At 41.8% G+C, this 17,964-nt stretch overlaps 1 protein-coding gene and 1 long non-coding RNA gene across 3 annotated transcripts in view; one reads left to right on the forward strand and one right to left on the reverse strand.

Annotated features, from left to right (window-relative positions):
• LOC138966825 (uncharacterized) overlaps window positions 1-17,964 on the reverse strand; it is a 402,693-nt gene that overhangs the window by 300,738 nt on the left and 83,991 nt on the right. The gene's annotated exons all lie outside the window — the stretch shown is intronic.
• Window positions 1-17,964, forward strand: part of LOC138966770 (tyrosine-protein phosphatase non-receptor type 2-like) — a 59,577-nt gene that overhangs the window by 27,840 nt on the left and 13,773 nt on the right. The window contains exons 7-9 of one of the 2 annotated variants that reach the window (XM_070339107.1): window positions 439-609; window positions 11,719-11,760; window positions 11,906-12,192. In XM_070339107.1, coding sequence (XP_070195208.1) covers window positions 439-609; window positions 11,719-11,760; window positions 11,906-12,192 — 500 coding nt within the window. The remainder of the gene's footprint in view (window positions 1-438; window positions 610-11,718; window positions 11,761-11,905; window positions 12,193-17,964) is intronic. The other variant, XM_070339114.1, reaches the window with a different exon arrangement.

Consider the following 17,964-nt stretch of genomic DNA (forward strand, 5'->3'; position numbering starts at 1 on the left):
GGCTGAATGGTGAACAACGTTTCCTGTAGAATAATGCACATTGCCTTTTAGCAGGAACAGTGATTAAAAAATGTATTGTGGTATAATTGTATTGTACATCATTTCTTTTGCCTGGTTTTAACTGTGTATGTATGGTTGGAGTAAAGTAAGACGTTTCTGTGCTTGATTTGCAGAAAAGAAGAGGCTGTGCGTGTGCCGAATATTTCTTAGCTGTGGTCCGATTAACATTTTGTGACTTGAAACTCTATAGACCTTATTCAGTTATTGGTTCGGCACAATATTTTCATAAAATCTTTGACTTTTGTATTTCATGTCTTAGCTAAAAAAGTTTGTGTAGAACCATAGCTACAGCTTTTTGTCTCAAAGGCAAAACATAGGTGAATGTATCATATGAAACACACTCTAAACATGATACATATGTATGTTGTATGCTTTCAGATTGAAAAGCACAAAGCAATGTCCTGCATAGATATGCGTCAGATCCTGATCTCAATGCGATCATACCGCATGGGCCTCATTCAGACGCCAGACCAGCTGCGTTTCTCGTATCTCGCCGTCATACAGGGGGGTCGGGCGTTGCTTGGTCAGGATGCCAACTCCAACATCACGGTAAGCAATATGATATACCAGAAGCCTATCATAATAGAAGCAGCTAAGTACTATTACCAGCAGTCGACACACGATGATACATATGCCCTTTGACCTTTCCTTGGGAATATCCATTACTAAATAGAATACGGGATCGTGGGAAAGCTGTTCAATGGCACTCATGCACTATATTCGATTTTCAATACACGACTCAAAATTGTTGGGATAAATCAAAATAAAAAAATACAAGTATATAGACCGTTTGGAATGAAGCAAATGAATAAAATACAAGAATAATTATTATGAGTTCAGAAAAAAAATATAAATAAAATTGCCGTCAAAGTGAATCGAACCCGGGACCACAAAAGTAAGGACTAGCGCACTCTCAATCGGGCACTCTACCGACTGAGCTATTTTGTCGCACTGTAGTCGAGGGAGATTTTAACTTCAAATATTACACTTCAGGGTTTGACACTAGCGGGGGCGGGGGGCGGAACGCCCCAGAGTTTTGTGTTCCGCCTCAAACATTGCCGAAGCTTGGGGCCCACTCCGCCCCAGGATAAATTCCAACAATGACAAACCGAAAATTCTAATGCCAGAGCCAATCACTAAAAATCGCCAGTCAAAGTCGCCACTGAAATTTGCGTTACGATCAATGCCGCAGTCAAGAAAAAACACACATTGACATCGTCGAAGGACAATGCCGCAAGGGAAATAACTCTTTAGCGTGAGAGATAAGTATCGCCTTCAAATGCCAAACGCAAAATGTGGCGACACATCCCTGGTGTAAAAAGACATGGAAATGAAGATGAAGAACAGAGTGGAGAGAAACGAAACAAGTCGCGCAAGGCGAAATTACAACATTTAGTCAAGCTGTCGAACTAACAGAATGAAACTGAACTCACTGCATTTTTACAGCAAGAGCGTATACTCGTAGCATCGTCAGTCCAAAGGCAGTGAAATTGACAAGAAGAGCGAGGTAGTAGTTGCGCTGAGAAGGATAGCACACTTTTCTTTATCTCTATTCTTTTTAACTTTCTGAGCGTGTTTTTAATCCAAACATATCACATCTATATGTTTTTGGAATCAGGAACCCACAAGGAATAAGATGAAATTGTTTTTAAATCGATTTCGGAAATTTTATTTTAATAATAATTTTTATATTTTTAATTTTGAGAGCTTGTTTTTAATCCGAATATAACATATTTATATGTTTTTGGAATCAGAAAGTGATGAAGAATAAGATGAACGTAAATTTGGATCGTTTAAGGGCAGACCGGATAGGCAAAATGAGTTATTTTTGGTCTCATACACCTTTTTGGGGTTGTTGCATTTTTCACACCTTTGAACATCCTGGAATGCATTCAATAATCTGCTTTTGTCATTTTAGACATGTATTCATGTAAATAAAACCATTTTCAAACCGATGTTTTGTTGTTTTTGTCTGTGTTTTATCAAAAAAATCGAAAAAATGGTCAACTTTGGATACTCCGTGCTGGTAAATGTGCGCACATGACATGACCCTTCGCTGTTCAAACTGTGTGGAAATTTCCGTTCTTCAAGATGACGTCATCACCGTTGGGGAATTTCCGTTGACATAGGCACAAAGAGAGAGAATCCGTTCCAACCGAAACCCCGGAATTAATATATGCAAATATATGTAGGTCAAAGGCATTTGGCGCAAGCGCAGTAGACAACTTATCAGTCCCCCGGTGTCAACAAATCCATGACGTTTTCACCGATTCAGCAGCATTTTTCAAAGTTTTGAGCTGCGGAGAACAACCCTAACATTGGAAATGTTCGGCATAGTGGCAAGAAATATCAGAGAAAGATGAACCAGCAGCAGCGAACAGTAGAAGGAAGTAACAACACTCCGAAATGAACCAACATGATCGTATTTAAGCAGACGACATTCTAAGATTCTTGACTCGACGAGGTGGGTTTTGCTTCTTTCTCTTTTCGATCTTGTTTGTTTGACAACGTGATATATTGCACATCGTTATGTTGTTGTTGTTGTAAGAATGTGTTAGGGTTTGCAGGTAAATGATAAACAGTTTGTGTCTGAAGTATTTTGCGGGTTTCTTGATCCAATTTACTGACCATGCCGCCGCCGCCGCCGCACACCCCCCCCCCCCCTCTCCCTCCCTCGATCATCTCTGTGATATCGTCTTCACAACCCCTATTTTATTGTTCTTCGCTGGCCAGCCCTTGAGAGCTTACTATGGTGTAACATGTCATCAGTATTCTTTGTCTGGGGTCAAACTGAGAAGCAGCATCTGAGCGATGTACGACTGACACAGTTTCTGTTTCTGGTCATTGACCGTAGGAAAATAAGTACCCTACTAGAGAGCGTTCTCTAATTCTAAAGGATTGGTTTACACCAGCATGGCTGACCAACCTATCATTGACAGCAATATTGTTGTCAAATCTTTTCCATTAACTAAGGAATAAAAAAAATAGATCCAATTTACTTCACCAAAGAAAAAAAAAAGAGTTAAACTAAAGGACTGGGGATGCAACTCATGAATCAAAAGCATAAAGATCACCTGCAAACAGTGCTAGGTTTAGGAAATCTGAAAATGTATACACACACACAGAACACACACACACACACACACAAAACAGACAACAGACAAGAAACAAGCAAATACATAGCAAGTGTGATGAAATAAATTAATTTTAAAAGAAAAATATGAAAAGAAAGAAAGAAAGAAAGAAAATAATTCAGCTAGTTTGTGTGTATGTGATTGTGTGGTTACTCAAATCCCATAGTAAACTTGACATGTACATTTTGTGATAGGGGCCAATTAATGAATGTCTTTTGTGTGTGTGTGTGTGTGTGTGTGTGTTCGTCAACCGACATATGTGGGTACGAGCCGCTGAGGTGGTTGTAAGAAAACCCGCCTGGTTCAGTGGTTGGGGGCTGATTGGGATTTCTGATTTACCAGCCTAGCCAAAAAGTTGAGGTACACCCCATGTAACATGGTCATTTGCAAAATAAAGTACAAGCACTTGTTGACGTTTATATTGAGTCTTAAAATTTGCAGCTTATTACAAACAAAAACCATGGACAGTTGTATCAAATATTAAATCAGTGTTTGTGTATTTATTAGGTTGGAGCAAGGGGAGAGCCAGTCCTCCTGTGGTGGCAGCGAGGAGAAAGATTGACCTGATGGAAAAGTTTGCTAAACCGGAACTACCCTCTTCCACAGCAGAAACATCAGCTTTGCCATCTTCTGACCAACCATAAGAAGATACAGATACTTTGCCATCTTCTGACCCATCACAAGCAGATATGGATACTGGTACTGTGCAACGTCACTCCGCTGACATGTGTTGGGCTTTTGTCAACATTGATCAGCTCAAAATATTGCTGAAAGGTTTATATCCTGTACTGAATGCTTGTCTGATAGCAGTCTGATTATGAAAGAAGGTGATGCATCAGCCCAAGGATTTGCACAGGCCCTGCATCTGGAGTGCATATGAGTGTCCATTCAAGTCTGCAGTTGTTTACTCTTCTCCCGGTGTTTGCAACGCTTCGGGTGGTAAAGTTGCATTTTAAATAATCCGCGTATGACCATGTTGGTACATGGAAAGGGACATTCAGCTTTACAGAAATTTGCTGCAGTGTTAGGATTGAGCACAGAAATACTGTAATTAAAATGTTGCAACTTTTGAATGGCTTGATAGCTTTGTTCCATTTGTGTATATATAATTATGTAATGTTGTTGATGATTTGTGAAGCATCATTTCTATGCAATGGAATAAGAAATCAGTGCATCCGTTGGGTTTTTATGAGTCTGACAGTTTGGTTCTGATCAATATTTTCATATCAGCACAAACACAGATAATTGACTTTTTTAATGTTTTCATATGATTTTTTTTTAAATCAAAAAAATCTGATAATTTGATTATCAAATCATTTCCCCTTCATAGTTAAAGTGTTATTCTGGTTAAAAAAAACCCACCCCATTAATTCAAGCTCTACTGTGGTACTAGTTTACCGGGGTACTAGTGAGACTCTTTTACATGCTGTTTTCTCTACATGTAATTTGAGACAAAATGTGGTAATTAAAATGTTGTAACTTTTGAATGGCAAGATGGATTTGTTCCAATTTTGTATATGTTGTTTATGATTTGTGAAGCACCATTTCTGTGCATGGAATAAGAATACAGTGGATTCCTTGTGTTTTTATGAGTCCGACAGTTTCGTTTTGATTCATATCTGCACTAACATAGATGAGTTTTCAAATGATTTTTTAAAAAAGTCTGGATAATTTGATCGTCAAATCATTTCCCCATCATAGTAAAGTGGTTATTCTTATAAAAACATATCAATTCAGGCTGCACTGTGCTACTAGTTTGAGGTACTGGTTGGAATCTTTCAAATGCTGTTTTCTCTGAATGTAATTTTCAGACAAACATCTGTAATTAAAATGTTGCAACTTTTGAATGGCTTGATGGATTTGTTTCATTTTTGTTTATGTTGTTTATGATTTGTAAAGCGTCAGTTTTGTGTATGGAATAAGAGTTAAGTGCATTGGTTGGGTTTTTATGAGTCTGACAGTTTGGTTCTGATTCATGTTTTCATATCGGTACAAACAAAGATGGCTGTTTTCATATGATGTATATAAAAAAAATCCTGATAATTTGATTGTCAAATCCTTTTCCCTACATAGTAAAGTGGTCATTCTGATAAAAACATATGAATTCAGGGTGCACTGTGCTACTGGTTTTTTTATGTACTGGTTCAAATCTTTAAAATGCTGTTTTCTCTGAATGTAATTTTCAGACAAAACGCTACAATTAAAATGTTGCAACTTTTGAAAGGCTTGATGGATTTGTTCAGTTTTTGTATATGTTGTTTATGAGTTGTACAGCATCAGTTCTGTGTATGGAATAAGAGTTCAGTGCATTGGTTGGGTTTTTATGAGTCTGACAGTTAGGATTTCATGTATTTTTCTTATCAGAACTGAACCGGTAACTGAAAATGCTAAATTAAAATAATATATTGCTTAGAAATGCTTTTCGATACACAGAATTATTAAACACACACATATTGCTGCAAAGAAGAAAAATTGGATAAAAACATGCACTGGTTCACAAACTGCAACATTTTAAAAAAAGCACATTTTATAACGTTTTTCTAACATTTTGGTGAATAAAACCCCCAAAAATTATGGCAATCCGTTTGTAAAGAAATTACGTTTTTTCCTGTTGATCTAAATAATGAATTATTTAACTAAATAATTCATTATATAGCTAAATAATTCATTATTTAACTAAATAATTCATTATTTACACAAAAGTAAAAAGTGTGATTGTTGTAATTAAAGAAATCTTTTATTTACTAAACAATTCATTATGTAATAAAAAAAATCCATTATTTACTATATATAATGCATTATATACTATAGAATGCATTGTATAGTATAGAATGCATTCTATATTATAGAATGCATTCTATAGTATAGAATGCATTCTATATTATAGAATGCATTCTATATTATAGAATGCATTCTATAGTATACAATGCATTCTATAGTATACAATACAGTAACAGAGAGAGAGAGAGGGAGAGAGAGGAAGAGAGAGAGGGAGAGGGAGAGGGAGAGAGAGAGAGGGAGAGAGAGAGAGAGAGAGGAAGAGAGCGAGAGAGAGGGAGAGAGAAACAGAGAGAGACAGAGACACAGAGAGACAGAGAGAGAGACACACAGACAGACAGAGACAGAAACAGAGAGAGAGAAACGGAGAGAGAGAGAGAGAGAGAGGGAGAGAGAGAGAGACACAGAGACACAGAGAGAGAGAGAGAGAGCCGAGAGAGACAGAAACAGAGAGAGAGAAACGGAGAGAGAGAGAGGGAGAGAGACAGACAGACAGACAGAGACAGAGACAGAGAGAGACAGACAGAGACAGAGAGAGACAGAGACACTGACACAGTTTAATTGAATAGAGAGAAAGAGAGAGAGAGAGAGAGGGAGAGAGAGAGAGAGAGAAACATAGAGAGACACATAGAGAGACAGAGACACAGAGAGTAGTTTCGTAACGTTTTTGAATTTATTCTATAATATAGAATGCATTCTATATTATAGAATGCATTCTATAGTATAGAATGCATTCTATATTATAGAATGCATTCTATAGTATAGAATGCATTCTATATTATAGAATGCATTCTATATTATAGAATGCATTCTATAGTATACAATGCATTCTATATTATAGAATGCATTCTATATTATAGAATGCATTCTATATGATAGAATGCATTCTATATTATAGAATGCATTCTATAGTATACAATGCATTCTATAGTATACAATGCATTCTATAGTATATAATGCATTATATAGTAAATAATGGATTTTTTTTTATTAAATAATGAATTGTTTAGTAAATAAAAGATTTCTTTAATTACAACAATCACACTTTTTACTTTTGTGTAATTAATGAATTATTTAGTTAAATAATGAATTATTTAGCTATATAATGAATTATTTAGTTAAATAATTCATTATTTAGATCAACAGGAAAAAACGTAATTTCCTTACAAACGGATTGCCATAAAAAATTGCTTTTCACTCAAAATTTAAAATGGTTTCCCTTAATTAGGTTATTCTGCTTGCAAAAATCAAACAAGCAGCAAGCTGTTTCAAAAAGAAAAAAAAAAAGTGCTTGCCTACCCTGTCCCCCCTTAAAAAAAACAACAACGTTTTTTACAATTTTCAGATTTGTAATGACCAAAGTCATTAATTAATTTTTAAGCCACCAAGCTGAAATGCAATACCGAAGTCCGGCCTTCGTTGAAGATTGCTTGGCCAAAATTTCAATCAATTTGATTGAAAAATGAGGGTGTGACAGTGCCGCCTCAACTTTTACAAAAAGCCGGATATGACGCCATCAAAGGTATTTATCAAAAAAAATAAAAAAATATCCGGGGATATCATTCCCAGGAACTCTCATGTCAAATTTCACAAAGATCGGTCCAGTAGTTTGGTCTGAATCGCTCTACACACACACACGCACAGACAGACACACACACATACACCACGACCCTCGTCTCGATTCCCCCTCTACGTTAAAACATTTAGTCAAAACTTGACTCAATGTAAAAAGGAGACCGATGCAGCCAAAAGCGCGAAGCGCTGTCGTAATTTCAATGTCCAATGGTTGAAAGAATTTCCCTGGCTTCAGTACGATGAAGAAAAACAGACAATGCATTGCCGCCCGTGCAGATCTTATAGCTGAGAACCACTTGGAAAAAGTGGGGATTCTGAAGGTATTATAAGATGTTTGATGGGTTGTTGACAGACCAGCTTTTTTGTCGGTCCGAGGGGGAGCATATCGTTTTTTGTTTCATATTTATTGACCAAGGCCGAAGGCCGCGGTCAATAAATATGAAACAAAAGTCGATATGCCCCCCGAGGACTGACAAAAAAGCTGGTCTGTCAACAAACCACCAAACATTGTTTTTGTCATCATTTTGGTAGTGAGAAAATAAGTGCACAATCAACCCAGGGAGCCATGGTTTGAAACACGGGTTCCGTGCTGATAACCACACGAGTCCCGGTTTGATAACCACTGGCAATCAACGATAGCCGTGGAGCGAGGATTATCAGAATGAGCCGGCGTGTGAAAGCAATTTTCTGTGTTTTTGAGTTAATTAAATGTTGGGATGAATATGTCAAGTTTGAGGATGCACAATTCTGTAGGTTCATCTCGGTATTCCACCCCCTCGGCTTTCTATTGTAAATATTAAGCTGAGTGATCGAATGTGGAAGCTACGTTTGGTCAAAGGTCACAGAAGATTTGCGTCGTGCAACGAAGGAAAGAATCGGGATCTTGTTTCCGACTCAGTACCTCTTTGTTTTTCATTAGACCTGTCATTCTGCTTGCTCGGCTTTGTTAGATGTTTGCATATCTTGTTGCTATTTTCTTTGCTTTTATTATTGTTTCTTATTTGTGCTTCGTTTATACAACGTCTTGTGCACGGGTCAAAATGTGTGTGTCAGGGGTCGTTTTACTTGAACTTGACGTTCGTGTTTTTCCGAACGTCTGTGTATCGAAACACAGATACTTGCACTCCATGACTCTGTAAGAAGACAAAACATATCGCTAGGTTTCATTTGTTTTTGATGAATGTATGACCTTTCATGAAGTAGTTTTGTTTTTTGTTTACTTTTGCTAGTTTGCCAGTTCGTTTTTGGAACTTTGCAAAGCAGTGTCATGTCGTCTGTTTAGGTCTGGGGAAACACCAATGAAAAGAGCCGAAGAATCCCGGAGCGTTTCTATTGGGTTTGCTTTTTATTATCCATGTATAACCTGCTTCCTGCAACTATGGTAACCGGGGATTTATTGCCTGGGGAACATGAGATTTATTTCCCAGATGCTTGTGAATGAAAACTCGTGAAAATGATGACAAATATATATACTTAGCATGAATAAGAGTGGGCCCCAGATTTTTGTTTTCCGCCCCAGCAATTTCCATCTCCGGGGCCAGTGTGGCCCCAGGCCAAATAAGTTAGTGTCGACCCCTGCACTTGAGTTCTCGAGCGTGGAGACGACTCAGTGACTCGAGTTTCCGAGTCTCTTTGTTGTTCTCCATATCTCACTGTTCGGGGCTAGTTCAGTAACTGACCCTACGCTCCCGGTCACTTCGTATAAGTTTGGAAAGCAATATCAAGTAGCGATAATTTCAAGCGAGACTGACATTATTGATACGAAATGCATTGACCAATCGCCGAAAGGCGCATGAAAGGATATTCCAAAATCCTCTATACTCGATGACATACTAAGGAGTTAGTTCGGGACAACAACGATCTATGGACGGTTTATCATATAAAGGGAAGCAAGTGGTTACAAATGGGCATCGATAGAGCCAATGAACAATGTTATCTACTTGTAGTATTTCATCCACTTGTGGATATACCAAAAACCAAAGCACCCTTTGTGGTTAGGTGAGGTGGTGGGGTTAAGACACAGATTATTTTTGATTTTATTAAAAATCTTGGATGAGAAATTCATTATGTGGTGCATGCCACATGTACAGTAGAACTCCCCCTTAGCAACCCCCCTGTTTACGACCACCCCCTTTTTACGACCGATTTTGCTACCACGGATGCATTCTACTATATAATGAACCCCCAGTGAACGACTCGCCCAAGTCAAGTCAAGTTCAAGTTCAAGTTTTATTTGTCCATAACCCATGGGGGCATTTTGAACAATAAATACAATCAATACAATCATGATATATGCTAATATAGTAAATAAAAAAAACGACCGATCTTTTGGGGATGAATTACGACTTCGCGCATTTGTAGTCGAGCAGACGAAAACAATACATGGCGGCTCTTGCTCCTCGAACTATCGCGAGACGAAAAAAATAATAAATCTCGCGCACGATAGAATCCGCGGCGACTTCCTTAGGAATCAGGAAGACGCAAATCCTGTGTATCGTTAAGGATAATGACCCAAAACACGACTTACGACCGAGCTTTTTGGGATGATTTACGACTTTTGCGCATATTTCCAGCAGACGAAAACACAACATGGCGGATATCGCTCCTCCAACTATCGCGAGAAGAAATAAAAACGAAATCTGGCGCGCGCGAGATCCTGATACATCTGGGTTTTTTCTGCACGCTATCTTGTCACGACGACTGTCTGTTGACAAACGAAGATTCGCGAAAGAAAAAGAAAAGCGCCGACTCTTGAGTTGAGAGCTAATAAAGTAATCGCTAATCGAGCGAAGTGGAAATCCGCGGCGACTTCCTTGGGAGTCGGGAATACGAAAATCCTGTGTGTCGTCAAGGATAATAAGGACTCAGTGTTAGCGCGCGCGAGATCCTGATACATCTGGGTTTTTTCTGCACGCTATCTTGTCACGACGACTGTCTTGTTGACAAACGAAGATTCGCGAAAGAAAAAGAAAAGCGCCGACTCTTGAGTTGAGAGCTAATAAAGTAATCGCTAATCGAGCGAAGTGGCAATCCGCGGCGACTTCCTTGGGAGTCGGGAATACGAAAATCCTGTGTGTCGTCAAGGATAATAAGGACTCAGTGTTATCTAAATGGTGAGAAGGATAGTGAAGCGAAAGTACGCAAAGAGAGGAGCCTGTATGAAGACCTCAACGATCGTGGTCAAGATTAGCGATGCAAGGCGACGAATCATTCATATGAGCGGAAAGATGATTCGGGAGAAAAGTCGTTATGCTTTCTATCAAGTTAGGACATTCGGATTTTACTGGTTGCGCCACAATGTCAAATGTGCTTCACTCAGCGAGGAGCGAGCATTACGCCATGAGTAAATTTTCTTTAGAATTTGAGTTCAAGTTGTTCTGCTGTAATGTGTGTGTGTGTGTGTGTGTGTGTGTGTGTGTGTGTGTGTGTGTGTGTGTGTGTGTGTGTGTGTTGATATGACAGTAAACTGCAACGGTGTGTTTGTGTGTAAACATGACAGTACATACACTGCAACCAAATTCATGACCGACGGCCAAAAACTCAAACCCCCCTTTTAAGACCCCCCCTTTTTACGACCTAATTTTCAAGGTTTTTCCAAAGTCGTAAACAGGGGGTTCTACTGTATACTTCACACCTGAAAACATCATACACAACGACAATAGTTTCACTTATCATGATTACGTAGTTCATTTCACTAACTAGTTATACTGAGGAGGGCCAAAACACTTCCTACTATTAAATCATGACTTATTTTGATACATTGGCTTGTGTGTGTGTGTGTGTGTGTGCTCTTGCAAGAAATGTGTGTCTGTATGTGTGTCTGTGGCTGCTTGCGAAAGCAATTGTGTGTCTATGTGAGTATATTTGTACTTCAGATTTTGTAGGCTTATCTTTCTTGTCTGTGTATTTGTGTAAGCAATGTATCTGTCTGTCTATCTGTGTGCTCGTGCAAGCTCGACTGTTGGATATAAAATATTAGTTTGCATTTTAAGAATCTGTGCATGAATTTTCAGTTTCATGACTAATTCCTGGTGTGAGCTTATGACTGTGATAGTTGCCTGTGCAAGAGGAAAATTCTTAGTTATATCACACATAGAGTGTTAGGTTTGAGTAATAAAACAGAGTACCTTCAGCATACAAAATTGACACATATTATCTCGTTTCATTTCAGACACAAGAAGAAACTGAAGAAACTGATGATTTCCCAGAAAAGGTGTGAGCTTATGACTGTGATAGTTGCCTGTGCAAGAGGAAAATCTGTAGTTATTTCACACATAGAGAGTTATGTATTGAGTAATAAAACAGAGTGTTTTTAGCATACAGAATTGACATAATTATATTGTCTCGTTTCATTTCAGACACAAGAAGAAACTGAAGAAACTGAAGAAACTGATGATTTCTCAGACAAGAAATTTGACGAAGTGCCTCCACCCCCACCCACGCGTTTTTCAAGTCTTCCAGAATACACCCGCGCCAAACCGGTCGTCCCGTCATCAGATGAGGACGACACAGAGAACATAGATGATCAACTGGCAGCCTTGATTGATGACGACGACGAAAAGCCTCCAGCACTGCCGCCAAAGAAAGGCTCACCTTCAGAATTTGAGCGCATGATCAGCAGAGAGGATGACGAGAAAGAACAAAGGTAAGCTGAAAGGGCTTAAGAAATGCAGATACATGCTCTTACAGTTTGCTCAAGAAATGTGTGATAATCATAACACAAAAATTGGAAAGATGTACCGTATTTTCGGAACTATAAGGCGCTTTGTTATTTAGGGCGCAACCCCCATTTTTGAGGTAAAATTGAGAAAAAAACATCACATTAGGCGCTTCGAGTGTATTAGCCGCACATCAAAGGAAGAATAGAGAGTGGAAATATTTTTGCTCTGGATGTGCGGTGAGATCAAAGGCAGTTGCATTGTAATAGCTGGTTGGCCTTGAGACCAGCTGCCTGTCCCAGTTTACAGACACTGGCCTTCTTCCCCGGGGTCAGTGACCGAGTTTTATCCATTGGACGGTCTCCTTTCATGTCTGAGAAAAAACACTGCCTGCCCCAGCTTACAGACACTGACCTTCTTACCTGGGTCAGTGACCGAGTTTAACCCATGGGGCGATCTCTTTGATGTCTGAGAGGAAACTCGTAGTAGCAGAAACAGGCATTAAATTACATATCTTACCCAACTCACATATAGCAATTAACCCTAGTTCAGTGCTGGTTACGCTGTACGCGTCCCCTTGGTAACCAAGGGAGACCACTCTAAAAAAGAGAGTGACCTATCCCATAATGCCAGACTAACCACTAGCCTGACTTCCGTATGCGCGCGCATACACCGCCATCTTATCATTCCAAAACTCAGCGTCAGACTGGCTGGTCGCATTTACGTACGCTCTGGCTGTTGTTCAGCCGATGTTGCTTGGTCTGTGGGACCGGGTTTCTTCTCCTTGGTATTCTTTCGTCGTCTTACCTTGCTACTGTATTGAGGTGAGATCGTTCTTTGTTTTGTACTTGTGTAAAGGCGTTGTTTGGCCATTTTGGACTTGTGAAATTTTCCGGAAATTATTTCTGAAATTTTTTTGACAAAGTCTTACTTGCTATGGCTGATAACGTTAAGAAGGGGCAGAGTTCTAAGCAGGTTCTGCTGAGTCCTCTTCTCCGAAAAGACGCCTAGATAATCTAAACAAACCGTCGCGGCGGTGTTGGAACTTGACTCAGGCTAATGTATTGATGTTTTGCTAGACATGCCTTCTGCCGCCATTTTGTCGGCGGCCATTTTGCCGGCGTAGCCTTTGGTTATGGCCGCTCATGTTGCTAAGCCGGCTAAAGCGGTTTCTGCTCCTGCTGTTTTCTGGTCTGGCGGCCGCGGACGTGGCTTCGCTTTTGCTTGCACTTAGTTCACAGGTATCTTCACTGGCGGAAGAAACTTCGTCTACGCGAGCTGAACTCCGTGCACTCCCTCCCGGGGTGACAGGACCGTCATCTTTGGCCAAGTTTGTGGCGGGCCCTTCCGCTACGGTGACTAGAGCGGATGTTCACGCTGTTCAGGATGGGGACGAGATTATCCCACTTTCGTTGGGTGTGCCGTCTCCTGGTGGTTCACTGTCACAAGGTATGTCTGCTACACGAGTACCCGGGTTCTCCGGGGAAAGTGTAGCGCGTCTACAGTCAAAAGTAGCCACGGGCATCGCGCTCACGGGTGAAAGTTCTGATACCCCGTCTGGCCATCGCCGCTAAGCGGCCGGTCAGGGGGGGGGTAGGGACACTGTAGGGCGTACGGAAGGTCGATGCTTTCTGCCGCGTCGTTGGACGTTGGTCAGTCTGTGCGGCTTCCGCTTCCGCCCTGGAGGCAGGAAGAAGACAGTAAAGATGGCTCTCTGTTTGACTATGGCAGTCAAGCAGGGGGTCAACTTCCGGATTGCGCTGAGGTGCATGAAGGCTGTCTGGACGATGGTGCTTCCGCTTTGACGGATGGCGTCGGGTTCCTGTTGCCGTCTAAGTTCAAGCGCAGTGGTGCTTGCAACTGAAACGGCAGCAATCCACGGCCGGTTCCGCTTCCGCTTTTGCGGCTGTGGCTTCTGCCGTTAACACTGTGGTGTTTGGTAGTCGGCTCTCGTCAGCCTTCGGCTTTAGGTTCCGTTACTGCGGTTCCTCTGCTGTTACACAGGCTGCGTTCACTTCCTCTTCCAGTCTTTCAGCTGGGATGAGGCAAGTGGATGGAGAATCCGTTCACGAAGTTCCGGCTTCAGGGGTTTTTCCCTGCCTTTCCCTCTTCTTGGCATGTGTTGCCCTGTCGGGATTGGTTGCCGGTTCTCATCCTTTCGAAGTTCGTTGGGATACTACTGAACGGGATGATGAGGGTATAGAAGATGAAGCTTCGGTGGCAGAGGGTGATACCTCTTTTTGCCTTCCGGCTAAGCTGCCGTCTTTTTGGCTCTGGCAGCAGGGGTTGCTACACGCTACTTTCCCGAAAGGGTTAGCGGTAGCATCGTCATATGCCTTTTCTTCTCCATCTTTTTTGGCGTGTTTGCTCCTCCTCAGGAACAATCTGCGTACTCTAACGATGTTTTGGCCCCACCTCTGCCTTTGCTGGCATCTTTTGGGGAGGCTCTGATTGCTGCGGTTTGCGTCTCCTTTAGCTGATTTGAGCCTTCGAAGGGAAGTCTTTGAACGTCTAGTTCTTAGGTCCTTCATCGGCGGCGGGTGGAATTGCGGAAGGTTTCTCATACGAGTCGCCTTCCTCTCTTCTTCCTTCGGAGCAGCGCTTGGCTGAGCACCTGTTGCGGTGTGGCTTTAGCTTGCGTCATCCGCTCAAGTAGCGCATCACTCGCTGGGCGTGATTCGTAGGCTCGGTTAGCGCCAAGCCTAAGAACTTAAGGTTTTTTTGTTCTGCCTACGGAACTACCCCCGGGTATCCTGGGGTTGACGGGCGTCCTTTTTGGGATGTTTATAGCAAGGGGAAACTGTCTGCTTGTAAGAACAATTTTCCCTTGGCTGTAGAAGATTGTGGCCGCACTTCTTTCGATTGTCGTCTTTGAACAAGACTTTGATTCGTTCTTTCCCTTGTGCGGTTACGTACTCACGGGATTCCTTTGTGTTCTGTCGGGACACATTTATAAAGGATTTAGCTTTGCTGTTCGCCTGGGAGAAGGCCTCGGCCGACAGTATTGTTCTGTTGGGAGTCTTTAATCTCTCCCTTGCGCGAGGATTCTCTTTCGTTTCCTCTTCTTTGCAAAGTGGACTCTTCCCTATCAAAGGGAAGCTCACAGCAAAGAAAAGCCCTCGGTCTGTCTTATCAAGGAAAAGCGCTAAGCTGGCTGTTCTCAGCTTCGGCTGTTAGCTTCTTCCCGGCTTGTCGCGTTGCCAAATACCCACCATTTTATCCCCTCGGGGCTTCTTAGCGGTCGGGTTCAGTGGGCAAACAATAGCACGTTTTCATTCATACTATTGACAGTTATGTCAACTGGAGTCTGAGTGCTTGGATTCACCCTTCTTTCTGCCTTCGTGTTTTACTCAGCGACCGGAGGGGGATTAGGACTACCACTTTATTGAGGTCCGTCCTTGGGTCTTTTATGAAGATCGTGCTGATGTTTACTTCCACCTTTGGAGACACAAAATAGATTGGAAGTGGCTACATTTTGTTTCGTTTCTTAGCATTCAAACAAAGAGCTGGTTCATGTTAGTGTCTTTTCTCTACTGGTTCACAGACATAACCAATCATTGGATTCTCACACCATTGCTCATGGAAGGTGTTCCCTTTGGTTCTCTCTCCACCAGCGAAGCAGTTCTTCTGTCTCTTGTGGAATTCTTTCCCCTTGTCAGGGGAGAACATGTGTTGTTTCAGTCAGACAACACCTCAGTGGCCTTGTTTCTCAATAAGCAAAAGGGGGGCATCTCGCTCCTTATTGTGGCCACATCCAGCATGCGAGATTTTGTTGTGGTGTTACCACCTCGAGTTCTTATTAGCAGTGAAGTACCTTCCGGAGAGGCTCTATGACTTGGCAGACTCTCTAAGTCAGTTGGCTGAGTAGGTCCACACGGATTGGACTCTATCTCTCTATGCGCTTCTACTCCTTCTGGTGGTTTTGGAGGAGCCGCTGATAGAAGTTTTTTGCCTCTCGGTACTATCACCTTCTGCTAAATGTTCGTCTCCCCGTTCCCGGATAATACTCTTGATTTTACTATGAGCGACCTGTGGGTCGCACACTATGGGCCCATTCTCCTTGGTTGCTAGCCCTTAAGGCCTTTAGGGCTGGCAAGAGGGCGCCGTTGTTTACACTTGAGCCACATGGGTGTCTACTGTTCGGGAGTCATGGAGACGCTCAGGGGCTTCTGCCTCAACTCCGGTTTTGGTCTAGAGATCCCATAGGGGTCAGCGTCTTAGTTTTCATATCATATTGACTGGCTTGGAACTAAGGACGTAAGATTAACGGAAAGAACTCCACTTCTCTCCGTTCATTGCAGGTGGCGAACCTCCTATTTTGGCTTTCCGAATTTTCTCCCATGTCTCTGTTTTGAGACGTTACGCGATATCAGTTGCACTGAACCGGCTAGGCTGGAAATTTTTTTCTTGTGGGCTCTTGGTAGCCAGCGTGACTAGGGGAGCCTCCCTTTTGGTTGGCCGTAAGCAGATCTCCAGTCCCGACTCGGGATTGGCTCCTAGTTTTGGAGCTTTTGAGATCGGTTTGTTTAATCCCTGGCAAAATTAGCCTTACTAATCTAAACACGGGAAGCGGTCATACTTACTCTGGTAGCTTCTGAGAGAAGTGGGAGTAAGTTCGTTTTTCTATCGGGTTTTGCTATAGACATTTCTTTGGAGAAAGACTGATCTATAGGGCTTAGGTTTTATTCGAATTTCGGACGAATATTCAGAAACCTGAGGAACCAGCTCTGATAATACTATTCATCCTCTTTGCTTTATTTCGGCTCTGCTAGAGCCCTATTAGCCTTTTGAACATTTCAAGTTGAATATTTTTCTTACTCGCTCTGATTCGTTTAGATCATCAGAACAAGGGTTTTTATTTATTTCCATCAACTCTCGTGGAGGCATTGACTTAGTGAAGTCAGCCTTAGCTAGATGGTATGCCACGTTGATTAGGCCTCCTTCTTCAGGCAGCACGGACTCAAGAAGTCAGAGTGTGGGCCTCTTCTTTACCTGTTCTCAAGTCTGAGAGACTTACATAAGTCATTAACGCAGCTCATTGAACGTGCGAGAACGTAGTCATGAGTTTCTAACTGCGGGATATTTTAGGTACCCGCTATTATAGTACACGTCTACTAGACATCAGGAAATGCCTTTTAAGATGTTTACCTACGGGACGTATCTGGTGCCCGGCAGTTCAGATCTTTCGGTCTGCCAGCCTTTGTAGCTGTAGGCTAGATACTTGCAAGATGTTGGCTTGGTTCAGGAGGCCAGAATCTTTTATGATATCACTTAACACAGCAAGGTGTAAGGATATTGTGAAATTAATTTGAACCAAGAGTTTCTCCAGGTTGATCAGACAGGGGTTTACCTGCTGATAAACACAGTCTGGGGATGTTAGGGCAGTTTTGCCTCTCTCTGTAGCTGGGACGTATGAGGCAAGGGCATGGGCCTCCTCTTTGACAGTCCTCCGGTCGGGTCCTTTAGGCTGAAGACTGGAGTAGGCTTACTGGCGGTCTGAGGTGGTTTTTGAGTCACTTGAGAAAAAGTGACTCTATGTAATCGGTCAGTGTTAGTCTGTCCGGCCGGCCGGCCGTCCGGCCGGCCGTCCGTAGACACCACCTTAACGTTGGACTTTTCTCGGAAACTATCAAAGCGATCGGGCTCATATTTTGTTTAGTCGTGACCTCCAATGACCTCTACACTTTAACGATGGTTTCGTTGACCTTTGACCTTTTTCAAGGTCACAGGTCAGCGTCAAAGGAAAAATTAGACATTTT

This window comes from Littorina saxatilis, linkage group LG1 (genome assembly GCF_037325665.1).
Source record: "Littorina saxatilis isolate snail1 linkage group LG1, US_GU_Lsax_2.0, whole genome shotgun sequence".
Taxonomy (NCBI): Eukaryota; Metazoa; Mollusca; class Gastropoda; order Littorinimorpha; family Littorinidae; genus Littorina; species Littorina saxatilis.